This window comes from Heterodontus francisci, chromosome 16 (genome assembly GCF_036365525.1).
Source record: "Heterodontus francisci isolate sHetFra1 chromosome 16, sHetFra1.hap1, whole genome shotgun sequence".
In the NCBI taxonomy this organism is placed as follows: domain Eukaryota; kingdom Metazoa; phylum Chordata; class Chondrichthyes; order Heterodontiformes; family Heterodontidae; genus Heterodontus; species Heterodontus francisci.
The window spans coordinates 33,369,911-33,383,865 of NC_090386.1; the positions used below are offsets into that span (position 1 = coordinate 33,369,911).

Consider the following 13,955-nt stretch of genomic DNA (forward strand, 5'->3'; position numbering starts at 1 on the left):
AATCTGTTACTGACAGCTATTAAAAGACAAATAGTAGAACTGTTCACTCAGGCACAATTTAAATTAGTCATACACCAGAGAACAGCATTGTTACAGTTTCTTTCAAGTAGTGAGTTTTATTTTTTTTCCCTCCCATCTCCTGTGATTACTTTGCCTCAAAGGAAGAGGGAAAATCATTCAGAGTTGCCATTCTGAACACTATTGAATGATTCCTGCTAGATGGTGAGCAATTGTGGATGTTGGGTGAGAACAGGATTGTGACTTGGCTGTGATGCCCTCTGTGGATGAATAGCCTGTCTACAACAACAACTTGCATTTGTATAGCACCTTTAGTGCAGCAAAATGTCCCCGGGGTGGGGGGTTCACAGGAGTGTTAGCAAACAAAATTTGACACATACCTGCATGAGGAGACATTAGGATAAAAGACCAAACGTTTGGCCAAAGATGTAGGTTTTAAGGAGCGTGTTAAAAGAAGAGAGAGAGGTAGAGAAGTGGAAAGGTTCAGGGAACGATTGCTAGATCTTAGGGCCAAGGCAGTGAAAGGCACAGCCGCCAATGGTGGAGCAAAGGAAATTGGGAATGGGCAAGAGGCCAAAATTGGATGAGCGCAGAAATCTCAGAGGGCTGTAGGGCTGAGAAGGTTACAGAGAGATTTAGGAATATACTAAAGGGACTTAGGTTTACCTAAGGAATGGCCAGTTGAGTGAGGATCTAAGGGGCTTCTGGACCAAAAAAAAGAGTGCATTTTTGGTGGAGGGGGTGGGGGGCAGTGTGGTGGGGTGGGTAGGGTGGGGGTGCTGGGGGGTGGGTGGTGGCTGGTGGTTGGGAGGGTGAAGAGGGAAGGAAGATGAATAACAAATCTAGTTCAAGGGCTGAATGGAATCAGCCAAGCAAAATGCAACAAACTGATCATGTATGATAAGGCTACACCTGTGTGATGAAGGAAATGTATAAGCTATTTTTGAGCTGAGCTCTGTGCCCTTCTACAAAAGCAATAACCTTTAACACCTCCTAGACCATGACCTGTACCATCTTCTACAGCAAAACTGCTCTCTTGACTCAGCCCTCAGGATTGTAAGCATACATACTTACAAGCATATAAACATATCAGCCTGCAGAATATAGGCTGTATTGACAGGTGTGAGTACTGAGATAGGCTACATTGCCAGGATTGTACATACTCCACTAGAGCAGAAGAATGGTCACCTTTTATCTGAAATGTTATGTATGTGAATAAAATATTTGTGGGAAAGATTTCAGGAGTAGAGGTAGCCAAAGGAAGACAATAGATCAGTGTATATCGGAACTCATTGAATAAAACTGTGTGTTGCACAAGAGAAACTCTTTTCATTCCAAATGCATAACACAAGTGATCTAGACAGCAAAGCTCCACCTGAAACTTCTGTAGAAAAGTTTAGATGGTACAGATGCCAGTTGTATAATTGGGGAGAGAGGTAGCCTCAGAACTGTTGTATGATTGCCTTTAAGCTTGACGTCCCTTTAAGAGCTTAGTAAGCAAATGAGCACAGGATGCAGTCATGTGACTTGGAGCCAGAGCCACTCTGTAACTGTGCCACCCAGAGTAGGTTCTGTAAATAGTTAGCTCTGTACTGTATATAATAGTTAGCTGTAACAAACATGTTTAAGATCTTCAACCAATTGGGCTCCACACATCTCATTTATGTTGCATCAGACAACATAAAATAACTCATCATATGGTGGCAGTTGTGGTGATAAAAAAGTCTGAGTTGAAGATCACAGGTAAAATAGCTCTGAAAACAACCATTCCTACAGCCACTAGAGAGAAAGTTCAAGGAAAACACTGGCTCAAACAGTGAAAACAGAAGAACTTACCTCAAGCTGTAGAAGACAGCGCACAGAACTTCAGGCTGCAAGTAAATTGGGTAAGTCATTTTGCCAACGGGCAATGGATATTGCTTTTTTAAAAAAAAAATTGAAGTCTTTCAAAAGATCTTTTTTTTTTCAAAAGCTCCATATAGGAAAAAAAACGGGGAAGACCCAAGTCCTTGCCCGACCTAATTGAGGTTGCGCCATTACAGGAGGCATCCATTAGAAAAAAATGTGGGAAAATCCAGAGCACTACAGAGCCTTCATTCACACAGCCAAAGTTTAAAAAAAATCATTAAACTACTTGAGCATGAATAAGAGCTTCCATTCACGAAGCCACAGTAAAAAAAAACATTAAAACCACGTGAATGTGAAGAACATAAAAAACTCTAAAATAAACCCCACTGAACTGGCTATTGAACAACTATGTAAATAGAACAGGTTTAAGTGCTGGAAGCAAGATAAATACCCAGCACTAGCAAACATCTGCTCCTGTCAATCAAAGCAGATAATATAAACAACAGAGTCTCTTAAAGAGGAAACAGTGCAGAGTCATAGAACAAGTCTTAAAGCAGGTTTTAAAGCAAAAGAACAGCAAAAATATGGATACCAATTTACCAGCATGAACTGGAAGGCCTTAGACATCCTATCCAAGTTCCAACTGTTGAAATACCAAATACAGTTATTCTTCACGGACCAAATAATTGTAGAACCAGAAAAACAGGCTGTACAAATACTAATAGCAGTTGTAAATGAGGGATTACACAGAATCAATACCTCTGGACTATCTGATGAGTACCAGAACAATCCTGCAAAGGTATGGCAAATGCTAGAAGAGCAGCTCCAACTATGAGTGAATTTTAGAATTCACTGTCTGGAATTGATGTCCTACAGGAAACAGCCACAGGAATCAATAGTAGGTGCCGTAGCAAGGGCAACGAATGCAATTTCTCAGAAACTGAGCTGTCAGACCAAAAAATGGAGCTTGTGATTATATCAACACCCATTGAAGTGTTTCAGAAAGACCCCTTGGAGAAAAAGAAATGTCACAGCATTTATGCACTGCTGGAAGATGGCAGGAGATACAAAGCCATTGTAGCTGGACAACAGCACCTGCAGGCATTAGAAGCAGCCAACAATATTGGCACCATAACCAGGTTGAAAAGAGCAAGTAAACTGTGTGGTAAGTGCAGTCTGTCTCACTCACAGCAAAAGTGTCCTGCATTTCGTGACCTGTACAAGGCGTGCAGTGCAAAAGGACACTGGGCCCGCCTATGCAAGAAATCTGGCTGCAAAGACACGGCCAGAAGTCACAGCAGGATGCAAACAAATAGAAGACAGGTGCAGCAACAGGGCAACAGCAACAAGGAGAGTGCCAGAGACCTGTGTAAATGCAAGCCGATACACAAAGTCTACAGCGAAACAGACCTGAGACAAGACTTTACAAGGAGTAAGCTCAGCCTGACGATGAACAGGCATTCCACATTGTGAACCTGACACATCACGTTGATGAAGTAAAACAAGTGGAAGCTTTTGCCACTATTAACATTATGTGTCCAAAGAAAGCTAGCAAACATATACTCAAGGTCAATATTGACACCAGCACCAGTGCAAATATTCTATCAGTCCAAATACTCAAAGATATGCACTGGCGTCATTGGAAATCAATAATACAATCGACAACTGCCAAGCTATCTGCATACAACGGGTCACCCATCCCTTGCAGTGACACACTAACAACGCAATGCAGCAATGGCAAGTCGGCATGGAAACAGCAAATGTCCTACCTAGTGGACACGAGTGGACCAACAGTGGCAGGACTACCAGTGTGTAAGGACCTCAGCATCAGAACCATCCTTGAGGTCACCAAGGTACCCATTACAGCAGAAGAGACCAAGGGTACCCGCATTGAGTCACAGTTATAGCCCCTTCTCAGAGATGCCACACCAAGAGAATAGGGATACAAACTCAGATAGTGAAAATTATTTGTCAACAGGCACTGTTTCTTCGCACTCCAGCGATTCAGAAGAAGAGTTTGACATTGTCACTACTGAGAAGCAAAGGCTGGCAGTGGGGAGCATTACTAAGGAGAAATCTCCAAGGTCCAGAACCCACTCACAGGCTCTGGCCAACATCAAAAATGGTGCAGTTTGTAAAACCAGCAATAGCACAACTACGCCATGCCTTTTCACTTCTGCTCTCTAAAGAACCGCCAGCACCACAATGAGTCAGAACAGACAGGCACCTCCACGAGACCAAGTACTCCTCCCCCAACAAGTCCTTGACTTTGAGCCCCAGTCCTTCAGACGCAGAGGATGAGGAGAGGTGAAGGACACGCAATGTACTGAAGAAGCAGAGGATGAATGAGTTGAAGCATTGTCTGTTGGCTCTTCAAGATGAGGTGCCGGAACTCTTCAGGAATGACAAGGCCTCAAAAGTGGTCATCTTGAGAAAAGCAACAGAGTACGTTAGCAGGCTGAAGGCAGAGCAACAGAAACTGAAAGCAGAGAGGGAGAAACTTCAGAAAGAACAGCAACTAATGAGATGCAAATTCTCCGAGCAAGAGTTGTCAAACCACCAAAATGATACATGACTTTTGAGCCTCTATACTTGTAAAGTTCATAATCTCTATACCTGTGTAAATAATTTTGATGTTATTTAATTCTATGCGTTTTTACTTTTAGCGTACAAGACTTACCTTTGGAAAGAAGGGGGATGTTGTATGATTGCCTTTAAGCGTGATGTCCTTTTAAGATCTCGGTGAGCTAATGAGCCAAGTACCAGGATGCAGTCATGTGACTCAGAGTGACTCTGCAACTGTAACACCTAGAGTAAGGTTCTCTAAATAGTTAGCTCTGTACTGTGTATAATAATTAGCTGTAATAAACCTGTTTGAGGTCTTCAACCAACTGGACTCCACACATCTCATTTATGTTGCATCAGACAACATAAAGAACTTGTTACAAGAACCTTCTCACCAACTCCTTATCATTCAATCATCAGTTGGAATTGTTGTTCATTTTTCTCTATCCTTTTTCAACTGAGCCACAGAGGCCAATTATTGCTCCTTTCAACACCATCACACTTTTTGAGATCCCAAGATGGATCAAATCTGGGACCTTCGAATTTGTAAGGCTCAGCACTGTCATGCAAGGCACATTTACCCACTGAGCCAATCATCTCTCTTTCTATTTTCCTTTACTGTATAAAATTTAAACTATCTAAGTATTCCTTGATGTTATTCCTAGTTACAGTATGAATGCAATTACTCACTGAGAAAGAAGATGCAACAGTGTTACTCTGTAAGCAGAGCCACAGTAGGAGTTGCTATGTGATGTCACTTCCTGTTGCTCGAACGGGATCAGAGTGTAGTTCTCTACTATGCTTACACCTTTGTAGTGATTAATAGGGCAGCGCTGCCATATTTGGGATAGCTACCAAAATTCTACCGAAGAGCTGCCTGGTTGGAGGTTAGTAAATTCAGCAAATCTTTCAGTGTGGTATTAGGAACATTGGAACAGGAGTAAGTCCTTGAACTCCTTGGGCCTGTTCCACCGTGAAAAGTTTTTATTGAATCTAATGTTAAATAATCCACAGTACAAGGCCCTTTTGTGTTCCAATAGTACTATAGAGTTACAAGAAGTTGAAAGCTGCGAAAATAAATTGTGAGGAGGACACAAAGAAGCTGCAAAGGGATATAGACCAGTTAAGTGATTGAGTGATTGGCCAAGAAGGTGGCCGATGAGTATAATGTGGGAGAGTGTCAGATTATTCACTTTGGCAGGAAGAATGGAAAAGCAGAATATATTTTAAAAGATGAGAGATTGGTAAATGTTGGTATTCGAAGGGATTTGGGAGTCCTTATTTATGAATCACAGAAAGTTAGCATGCAGGCACAGAAAGCAATTAGGAAAGCAAATGGTATATTAACCTTATTGCAAGGGCATTGGAGTATAGAGTAAGGAAATCTTTCTGCAATTATCCAGAGCTTTGGTATGACCACACCTGGATTCCTGTGTACAATTTTGGTCTCCTTACCAAAGGAAGGATATACTTGCCCAGGGGATGCAAGGAATGTTCATTCTTGGGATGCCAGGACTGTTCTATGAAGAGAAATTAAGTAGAATAGATTGATATTCTCTGGAATTTAGAAGAATGAGGAGTGAAGGGCAGATGCTGAGAAGCTATTTCCCCTGGTTGGAGAGTCTCGAATAAGGGATCTTAGTCTCAGGATAAGGGTTGTCCATTTAGGGCTGAGACAAGGAGAAAAAGTCTTCAGTCAGAGGATTGTGAATCTTTGGAATTCTCTACCCTAGAGAGCTGTGAGAGCACAGCTGAACATATTCAAGACTGAGATCATTAGATTTTTGGGCACTGAGTAAATCAATTGATATGAGGAAAGGACAGAAAGTGGAGTTGATGTAGAAGTTCAGCCATGATGTTATTGAATGGTGGAGCAGGTTGAAGGGTTGTATGGCCTACTCCTCCAATTGCTTATGGAGATATTTAAAATCATGGAATCATGGAATTTTACAAATTCCTGTAGCTCACTCATATCCTTTAGGGAAGAAAACCTGCTGTCCTTACTCGATCTGGCCTATATGTGATTCCAGAGCCACATCAATGTGGCTGATTCTTAACTTCTCTCTGAACTGGCCTCACGAGTTACTCAGTTGTATCAAAACGCCTCCAGTCATATACCAATCCTTGCAGCTCAAAGCAGTAGGAACTGCCTTCAGAGTGATGCAGGACATGCAGCATGACTGCCTGGTGGAACTGCTGCAATTTCTAGACTGAATTCCACAACACCCTTTGGGACCTGATTTCAAGTAAATCCCGCCCTATATTGGAAGTTGCGAAAAGTCATAATATCTTCCACTTTAAAATGTCTAAATGGACAATAAGAAAGGGTTATAATTTATAATGTACTTTTCACTACTGTCATGCTTGGCCCCCACCTATCAAGAATGAGGCAGATGAATTTTGTCATGAACATTGATTTCAAACTGTTACTGGAGTGAAGAAAGGACTTGTTAAACAGATCAGCCGTGGCTGGAAAGATATTTGCATATTAACAGACAGTGTTTGGAAGGACAAAGCAGCCAATCCCTGACATTCAACCCCAATGGACTTTTGATCACCACACATTGAAGGTTGGGGAGATTGTATTCCAGATTAACTGCTAAAATGGCCGAATACACAAACAGACATGGTCAAACCAGCTAGTCACATGACTAACCTGTTGGGCAAATGGAGTTTTTTGAATTTGTACAAACAGTTTGGGCAGAAATCTGTTTGCTCCTGGACTGAGAAGATCTCTCTCCCAACTGCTCCCAACTCTTTCTCACAAACCTCTGAATCCACTGAAGACACATGAACCCCAAGAGAGAAAAGTCTTCGACTGTGAACAAGCTTTAAGAAGAATACTGGGTCCCAATGAAAAGCAAGATCTACCTACAATCAAGGACTCCACAGTGAGCTCGAAGAACCATAACAACAACTCTTCAGATATTGCCTCCAACCTTTCCACTTCATTTTTCTTCTGCACTTTTCTGTCTCTTTTTGCATGTGTGTATCGCATATGCATGCTAGCGTGGGGCATGGCGTGTATCTGCAGATATTAACCGAATTGGAGTTAAAGTTTAAGTTGAATAAATTTCAACTTTTCTTCTCTAAACCTAAGAAAGCCTGTTTGTGCTGGTTTCTTTGCCTTACAATTGGAAAGTGGTGAACAAGGAATCACCAAGGGGGAGCTAAAAACTTGGTGTGTTTAAAATTAAACCCTGTTACAGTAAGACCAGGTGAAGGCTGAAAGGGAACCCTAGACCTCTTTCTCACCTGGTCATAACAGAGATTTGGGTGCTAGCATCTGGAATTGACCCACAGACAAATGAGAGAATGTGGAAGTGAGAAGCCAAATCATTCCCAAACAAAAAAGAAAAAGATTTCAATACATTTTGCTTTTATTACAGAAGATTTCAATACAGATTTTCATGCGGTTGTGTGTGCTAGAATACTAACATGTCTACAACTGAAACAAGTAGCTCTCCAAGCCAGGGTGAAGTAACTTGGGATAAGTTAAAAGCACTGTCTATGGAGGAGTTGAGGAAAATGGCTGAGCAGTGTGGGATCACTGTACATGGCAAGGCTAGGAAGTCTGAACTCCTAAGACTAGTGGCAAACTAGTTTTCCCTTGAATCTGAAGAAGCAGAAACAGGGTTAGAAGCAGAATCCGACAGGGTATTGTTAGCAAAGATATAATTGGAACAGAGGAAACTTGAATTTGAGGAAAGAGAGAGGGAGAAAGAGAGAGCCTTCCAGAAGGAACAGGAAGAGAAAGAAAAAGAGGAGAGAGAGAGAGAAAGAATAACAGGAGCAGGAACAAGAGAGAGAGAGGAGAGAGAAAGAATAGTCCTGAAAGAATGCGAAGAAAGAGAGCTGAAGCGGCTTGAGTTAACTAGAGGGTGACAGAGTAACTCCAGTGAAAGCATGGCGTCATACAGGTCTGGATACACAATTGTTAAAACTCACTCAACTAATTCCAAGTTTCAATGAGGAGGATGTAGAAGGATTTTTTGGGTCCTTTGAGAAACTGGCAAGGCAGCTACAATGGCCAGCTGAGATCTGGTCTCTTTTACTGCAAAGCAAGCTAACTGGAAAAGCCCATAAGCTTTATTCCCTGTAGCCAGATGAGAGCTCGTCAAATTATGAACTGACCAAAAATGCTATTCTCGGGGCATATGAATTAGTACCTGAAGCCTATCGACAAAAGTTTAGAACCTTTTAGAAGCACGCTAATCAATCTTATCTGGAGTTTGAAAGAAGTAAACAGCTGACTTTTGCAGTGGCTGAGGGCTCTTAAAGTACAGCTCAGCTATGAGAATCTCAGAGAAGTAATTCTGTTAGAGGAATTTAAACACTCTCTCCCACTCTCCATAAAGACCCATGTAGAGGAGCAGCGGGTCCAGAGAGCTCAGCAAGCAGTTGTTCTGACCGATGAGTTTGCTTTAATTTATAAGTCAGCTTGCCAGGGGAGAACCTTTCTTAGTCACGCCCACAAATCCAAAAAGGACAAAGGGTGGGAAGGTGATAGGAGCCCAAGCAGTCCTGGGAGAGAAAGGAAAGCAGGAGACACAAGGGGCCCTCCTCAAGCCAAAAAGGAAGGTGCTATGAACATGAATGAGACCCAGAGACCTGTGTGCTTCCATTGTAATAAAGCAGGGCATTTAAAAGCTGACTGCTGGAAACTAAAGGGAAAACCCGTAGGGTTAATCAGGGCACACCTGCTGGGTGAAGAAGAGAACCTGATGGAAAGCACAACAGAACAAGCTGTGCCTTTGACTGCAGTAAGAGTGTGACCCAGGAAACTTACTCCTGGAAGTGCAGGAAAAGATAGTAGGATTCCTGAAGGTTATCAGGATTTTGTATCTGAAGAGAAAGTAACCCCATACCCCTCGAGTGGGGCAAGCAAGCCCATGGTGATTCTCAGGGACACAGGGGCCAGTAGATCCCTTTTACTGGGAAAAGGCCAGACCTTTTCCCCAGAGAGTGCAGTGAATGCTAGAATGGTGATGAATGGTATTAGAGGGCAGGGTATGCCTGTACCTGTGCGACCTAGTTTCGGGACCGGTGACCGTAGGGATTGTCCCTAGTTTGCCTGTGGATGGGGTTGACCTGTTCCTAGGTAATAATCTGGCGGTTGTGAAGGTGGTAGCCCCCCCAGTAGTGAGAAAGACCGCAGGAGGTCAGAGAGATAGGGCAGTGGCAGGAGACGGACCCCTGCAGTTTCCCTGAATGTGTAGTGAATCAGGCCATGATCAAACCAGCTCCCCCAGAGGAGACTGAATTAGCACTGCAAGCAGATGACCAGGTCTGTCTGTCTGAGACTTTCTTTGGAAAGTTAGGAGACCCAGGGAATGAATTAAATTGATTTTCCCTAGATGAGGCTCAGCGAGCCAATCCAGTATTGCAAGCGTTAACACAGACTGCCCAGTCTGAAAGTGAAGCAGAGGGAGTCCCTGATAGCTACTATTTAAAGAATGGGGTACTGATGAGGAAATGGAGCTCTCCTCACAGACCTGAGAGCAAGGAGTGGACAATAGTTCACCAGTTAGTGGTGCTGCAGAGGTACCGGAGCAAAATATTAAGAAGGGCCCACGAGACTACAATGGCTGTACATGCTGGTATACGAAAGACAGCAGTTTGACTGGTCAAAACTCCATAAAGATGTGGTGGAGTACTGCAGGAGTTGCCACATGTGCCAGGTTGAGGGGAAACCCCAACCTACAGTGAAACCTGCACCCCTAAGTCCTATACCAGTGTTAGAAGGACCCTCCAGCAGAGGGCTGGTGAACTGTCAGGGACCCCCGCCAAGAACAAAAAAGAACACGCAGGCACAAGGCTGACAACAGATTAGAAAGAGAAGGGGAAAAAGTGACAAGAGGGAAGGTTAAAGGACATCCAGGAGGAATCCAGATGAAAACCACTACTGTCCAGTCAGCCAACCCTGAAAAATGTGAAAAGTTATACCCCACATCCTCCTACATAAATGCAGACACTAGAAGCACCTCACCAGAGTTGCTAACAGCATTTACAGGAACCTGCAGAAACAAAGAGAGTCCTCTAGGGGGCAGAGAAACTGTGAGGGTGATGCCTCACCTAGTCGAAGTGCCACATGGGAGTGCAGTAAAGTCTGCAAAAATACCTGCAGGCAGGAGTGTCCTTTGGAAAAAAGTGGAGATTAGCAAAGAATCCTCCTCCACAGTCAGAAAAAAAACCACCAATCCTCCTGAAGTCAAAAGCCTTTGCATGACTCAGCAAAGCACTGAAAGAGAGTTCAGGATAGCCCCATCCACTATGGACTCTCCTGAAAAGAAAAAAATACCTCAGCAGGAACAAAGACCCAAGGCAGCCTTGGAAATGAGCAAACGGGAGAGAAACATTCCCAAAAAAGAAACACATGTTTATTGGGATGCCAAAAAGGGGGAAATTTTAATAAGTTTTAGGATTTGGGAATGCATGAGAGAAATGCATGTTTCTTTTCTGTATCTTATATTTTTCTTTCGACCCTTTTAATGAAGTGTGCTTTTCTCAAATTGCATTTCATTCTGCTGGGTGTGGAGCTGTCATGCTAGGTCCCCACCTGCCAAGAATGAGGCACATTAATTTTGTCATAAACTGTTACTGGAGTAAAGAAAGGACTTGTTAAACAGATCAGCTGTGGCTGGAAATACATTTGCATATTAACAGACGTTGTTTGGAAGGACAAAGCAGCCATTCCCTGACACATTCAACCCACAATGGAGTTTTTGGTCAGCAGACATTGAAGGTGGGGGTGCTCGCATTCTTGGTTGACTGCTAAGATGGCTGAATACACAATGGACAAGGTCAAATCAGCTAGACACTTGATAACCTGCTGGGCAACCTGAGTTTTTTGAATTCATACTAAGAGTTTGGGCCGAAAGATTGTTTGCTCCTGGACTGTGAAGATCTGTCTCCTGTCTGCTCCCATCTCTCTTTCTCACAAGCCTCTGAATCCACTGAAGATACATGAACCCCAAGAGAGAAAAGTCTCCTACAGCAAACAAGGTTTAAGAAGAATACTGGGCCCCAATGAAAAGCAAGATCTACCTACAATAAAGGACTCCACAGTGAGCTTGAAGAACCGTAACAACAACTCTTCAGATATTGCCTCAAACCTTTCCATTTTATTTTTCTTCTGCACTTTTCTGTCTCTATTTGCATGCGTGCATCGCATATGCATGCTCGCGTGGGGCACAGCGTATATCCATAGGTGTTAACCAAATTAGAGTTTTAGTTTAAGTTTAATAAATTTCAACTTTTCTTCTTTAAACCTAAGAAAGCCTGTTTGTGCTGGTTTCTTTGCCTTATAATTGGAAAGCGGTGAACAAGGATTCACCAAGGGGGATCTAAAAACATGGTGTGTTTAAAATTAAACCCTGTAACAGTAAGACCAGATGAAGGCTAAAAGGGAATCCTAGACCTCTTTCTCACCTGGTCGTAACAACTACCTTAGAATGCCCCAAAACGCTTTACAACCAATGAAGTACTTTTGAAGTGTAGTCACTTTTGCAATGCAGGAAACACAGCGGCCAATTTACACACAGCAAGCTCCCACGAACAGTAATGAGGTAACGTAGGATAACTATTGGCCAGGATACCTGGAAGAACTCTTTTTCAAACAATGACATGGAATCTTTAATGTTCACCTGAGAGCACAGAAGGATGGTAGTAGTCAAGTGCCTGGAATGGGATTAAAACTCACAACCTTCTGACTCAGGGCAGAGAGTATTACTCTCTAAGCTAAGGTTGACCCAAGAAAGCAAATATGGTGAATAAATGAGTATTTATTTAATGAGGTGCTTCTGACACACATGAACCTATGAATACACATGCATATAGATGGCACAACAGTTATTTGGCTCCAGTTCTACTTCCACACACAATTGGGGCAGCTAGAATGGAGAGACCTGTACCTGATGGGACTGTTTGTTAAGTCAGGATCCCGTGCAGTTATCGAGCCAACGATACTTCCAACACGAATGTCTTCTTGAACATCTATCACATTCGCTTGCGAGGTGAACACAGGTGGCTCGTTGACATCTTTTACCATCACCCTGACACTGGTCCAGTCCTTGAAAGATCTGAGGTTCTCAAACTGAGGGTCAACATGCTTATTCACTGCCTCCAGCAGCAGACTATGTGTCCTCTTGGTTTCAAAGTCCAGTGGCTGAAAGAATTACAGTAACAGGTTAGTTTATTTAATAAATGTTATTTTTAAAAACCCAATACTTCTACCATTCCTCTTACCTTCACTTATGTTACCAACATATTGCAGAGGTTCACCTGTTGAAAAGCTTGATGCAATCTTTGGTGATGAACTCTACCACAGCATGTGGGATAGCAAATATATTCATAAGGATTTTTCAGTACCTTTCATGTGCCTCTAATCATTAGGTCTTTTAGTAAGAAACAGCTGTTTTATGGATTGCCTTGTAAAGAGGTAGTTAAGCATTGTGTGCAATAGCCAGGAAAATTATTTTGCTCTTCCATAAGTCAATGCTGTTGATTGATTTGGCCGGGAAGTGACTCATTTCATTAGGTCTGTTGGTCACTACAAGCTAAGCGATCTACCTTCCTCATTATGCATCCACCACACACCATAGTAATGCATAAAAAATGTAAATTCAAGAGACTGATTCTGGGGAGGCCCCTGCAAAGGAGCGTGAACTACAGCAGCCATGACTAACCCAACATTGGCCTTATTATGCACAGTAGTGAAATCTAAAATTAATACTGAGTAAACATATGCCGATTACTCTATCAAAGGATTGAGAGCAAGTGAGGAATCCCTTTTGTATTAAGCCCACAAGGATAAAAGCCTGCAGAACCTTGTAGACAGTGGCAGTCTTCAGAGACCTACAAACAGCCTGATCTTGCGGACAAACCATTCCCCGTAGTAAAATATTCTATGCTGCAACAATCTTGTGTGAAAAAACATCTCCTAACTTCTTTCTTTTTTCTCTTAGCAATAATTTTTAATTGATGACTCCTCACCACTGATTCTGCAGAAGAAATACTCTTTCCCCATTAACTCTCTCATTGCCCATCATAATTTTAAAAACCTCTATTAAATCTTTATTCTTTCTGCCCCGATGGAAATAACACCAATTTCTTGAGCCACTTCTCATAGCCATAGTTTCCCAGACATCATCCTGGTGAATCTATGCGGCATGTTTATTTATTTTATTTTTATTTTTTTTTAAGAGATACAGCACTGAAACAGGCCCTTCGGCCCACCGAGTCTGTGCCGACCAACAACCACCCATTTATACTAACCCTACAGTAATCCCATATTCCCTATCACCTCCCTACACTAGGGGCAATTTACAACGGCCAATTTACCTATCACCTGCAAGTCTTTGGATGTGGGAGGAAACCGGAGCACCCGGCGAAAACCCACGCAGTCACAGGGAGAACTTGCAAACTCCGCACAGGCAGTACCCAGAATCGAACCCGGGTCCCTGGAGCTGTGAGGCTGCGGTGCTAACCACTGCGCCACTGCGCCGCCCATATGTTATGGGTTT

The 13,955-nt window shown here is 42.7% G+C and overlaps 1 protein-coding gene across 1 annotated transcript in view; it reads right to left on the reverse strand.

The window, feature by feature from the left end:
- LOC137378444 (cadherin-22-like) overlaps window positions 1-13,955 on the reverse strand; it is a 755,591-nt gene that overhangs the window by 280,574 nt on the left and 461,062 nt on the right. The window contains exon 6 of the mRNA XM_068048769.1: window positions 12,345-12,598. Coding sequence (XP_067904870.1) covers window positions 12,345-12,598 — 254 coding nt within the window. The remainder of the gene's footprint in view (window positions 1-12,344; window positions 12,599-13,955) is intronic.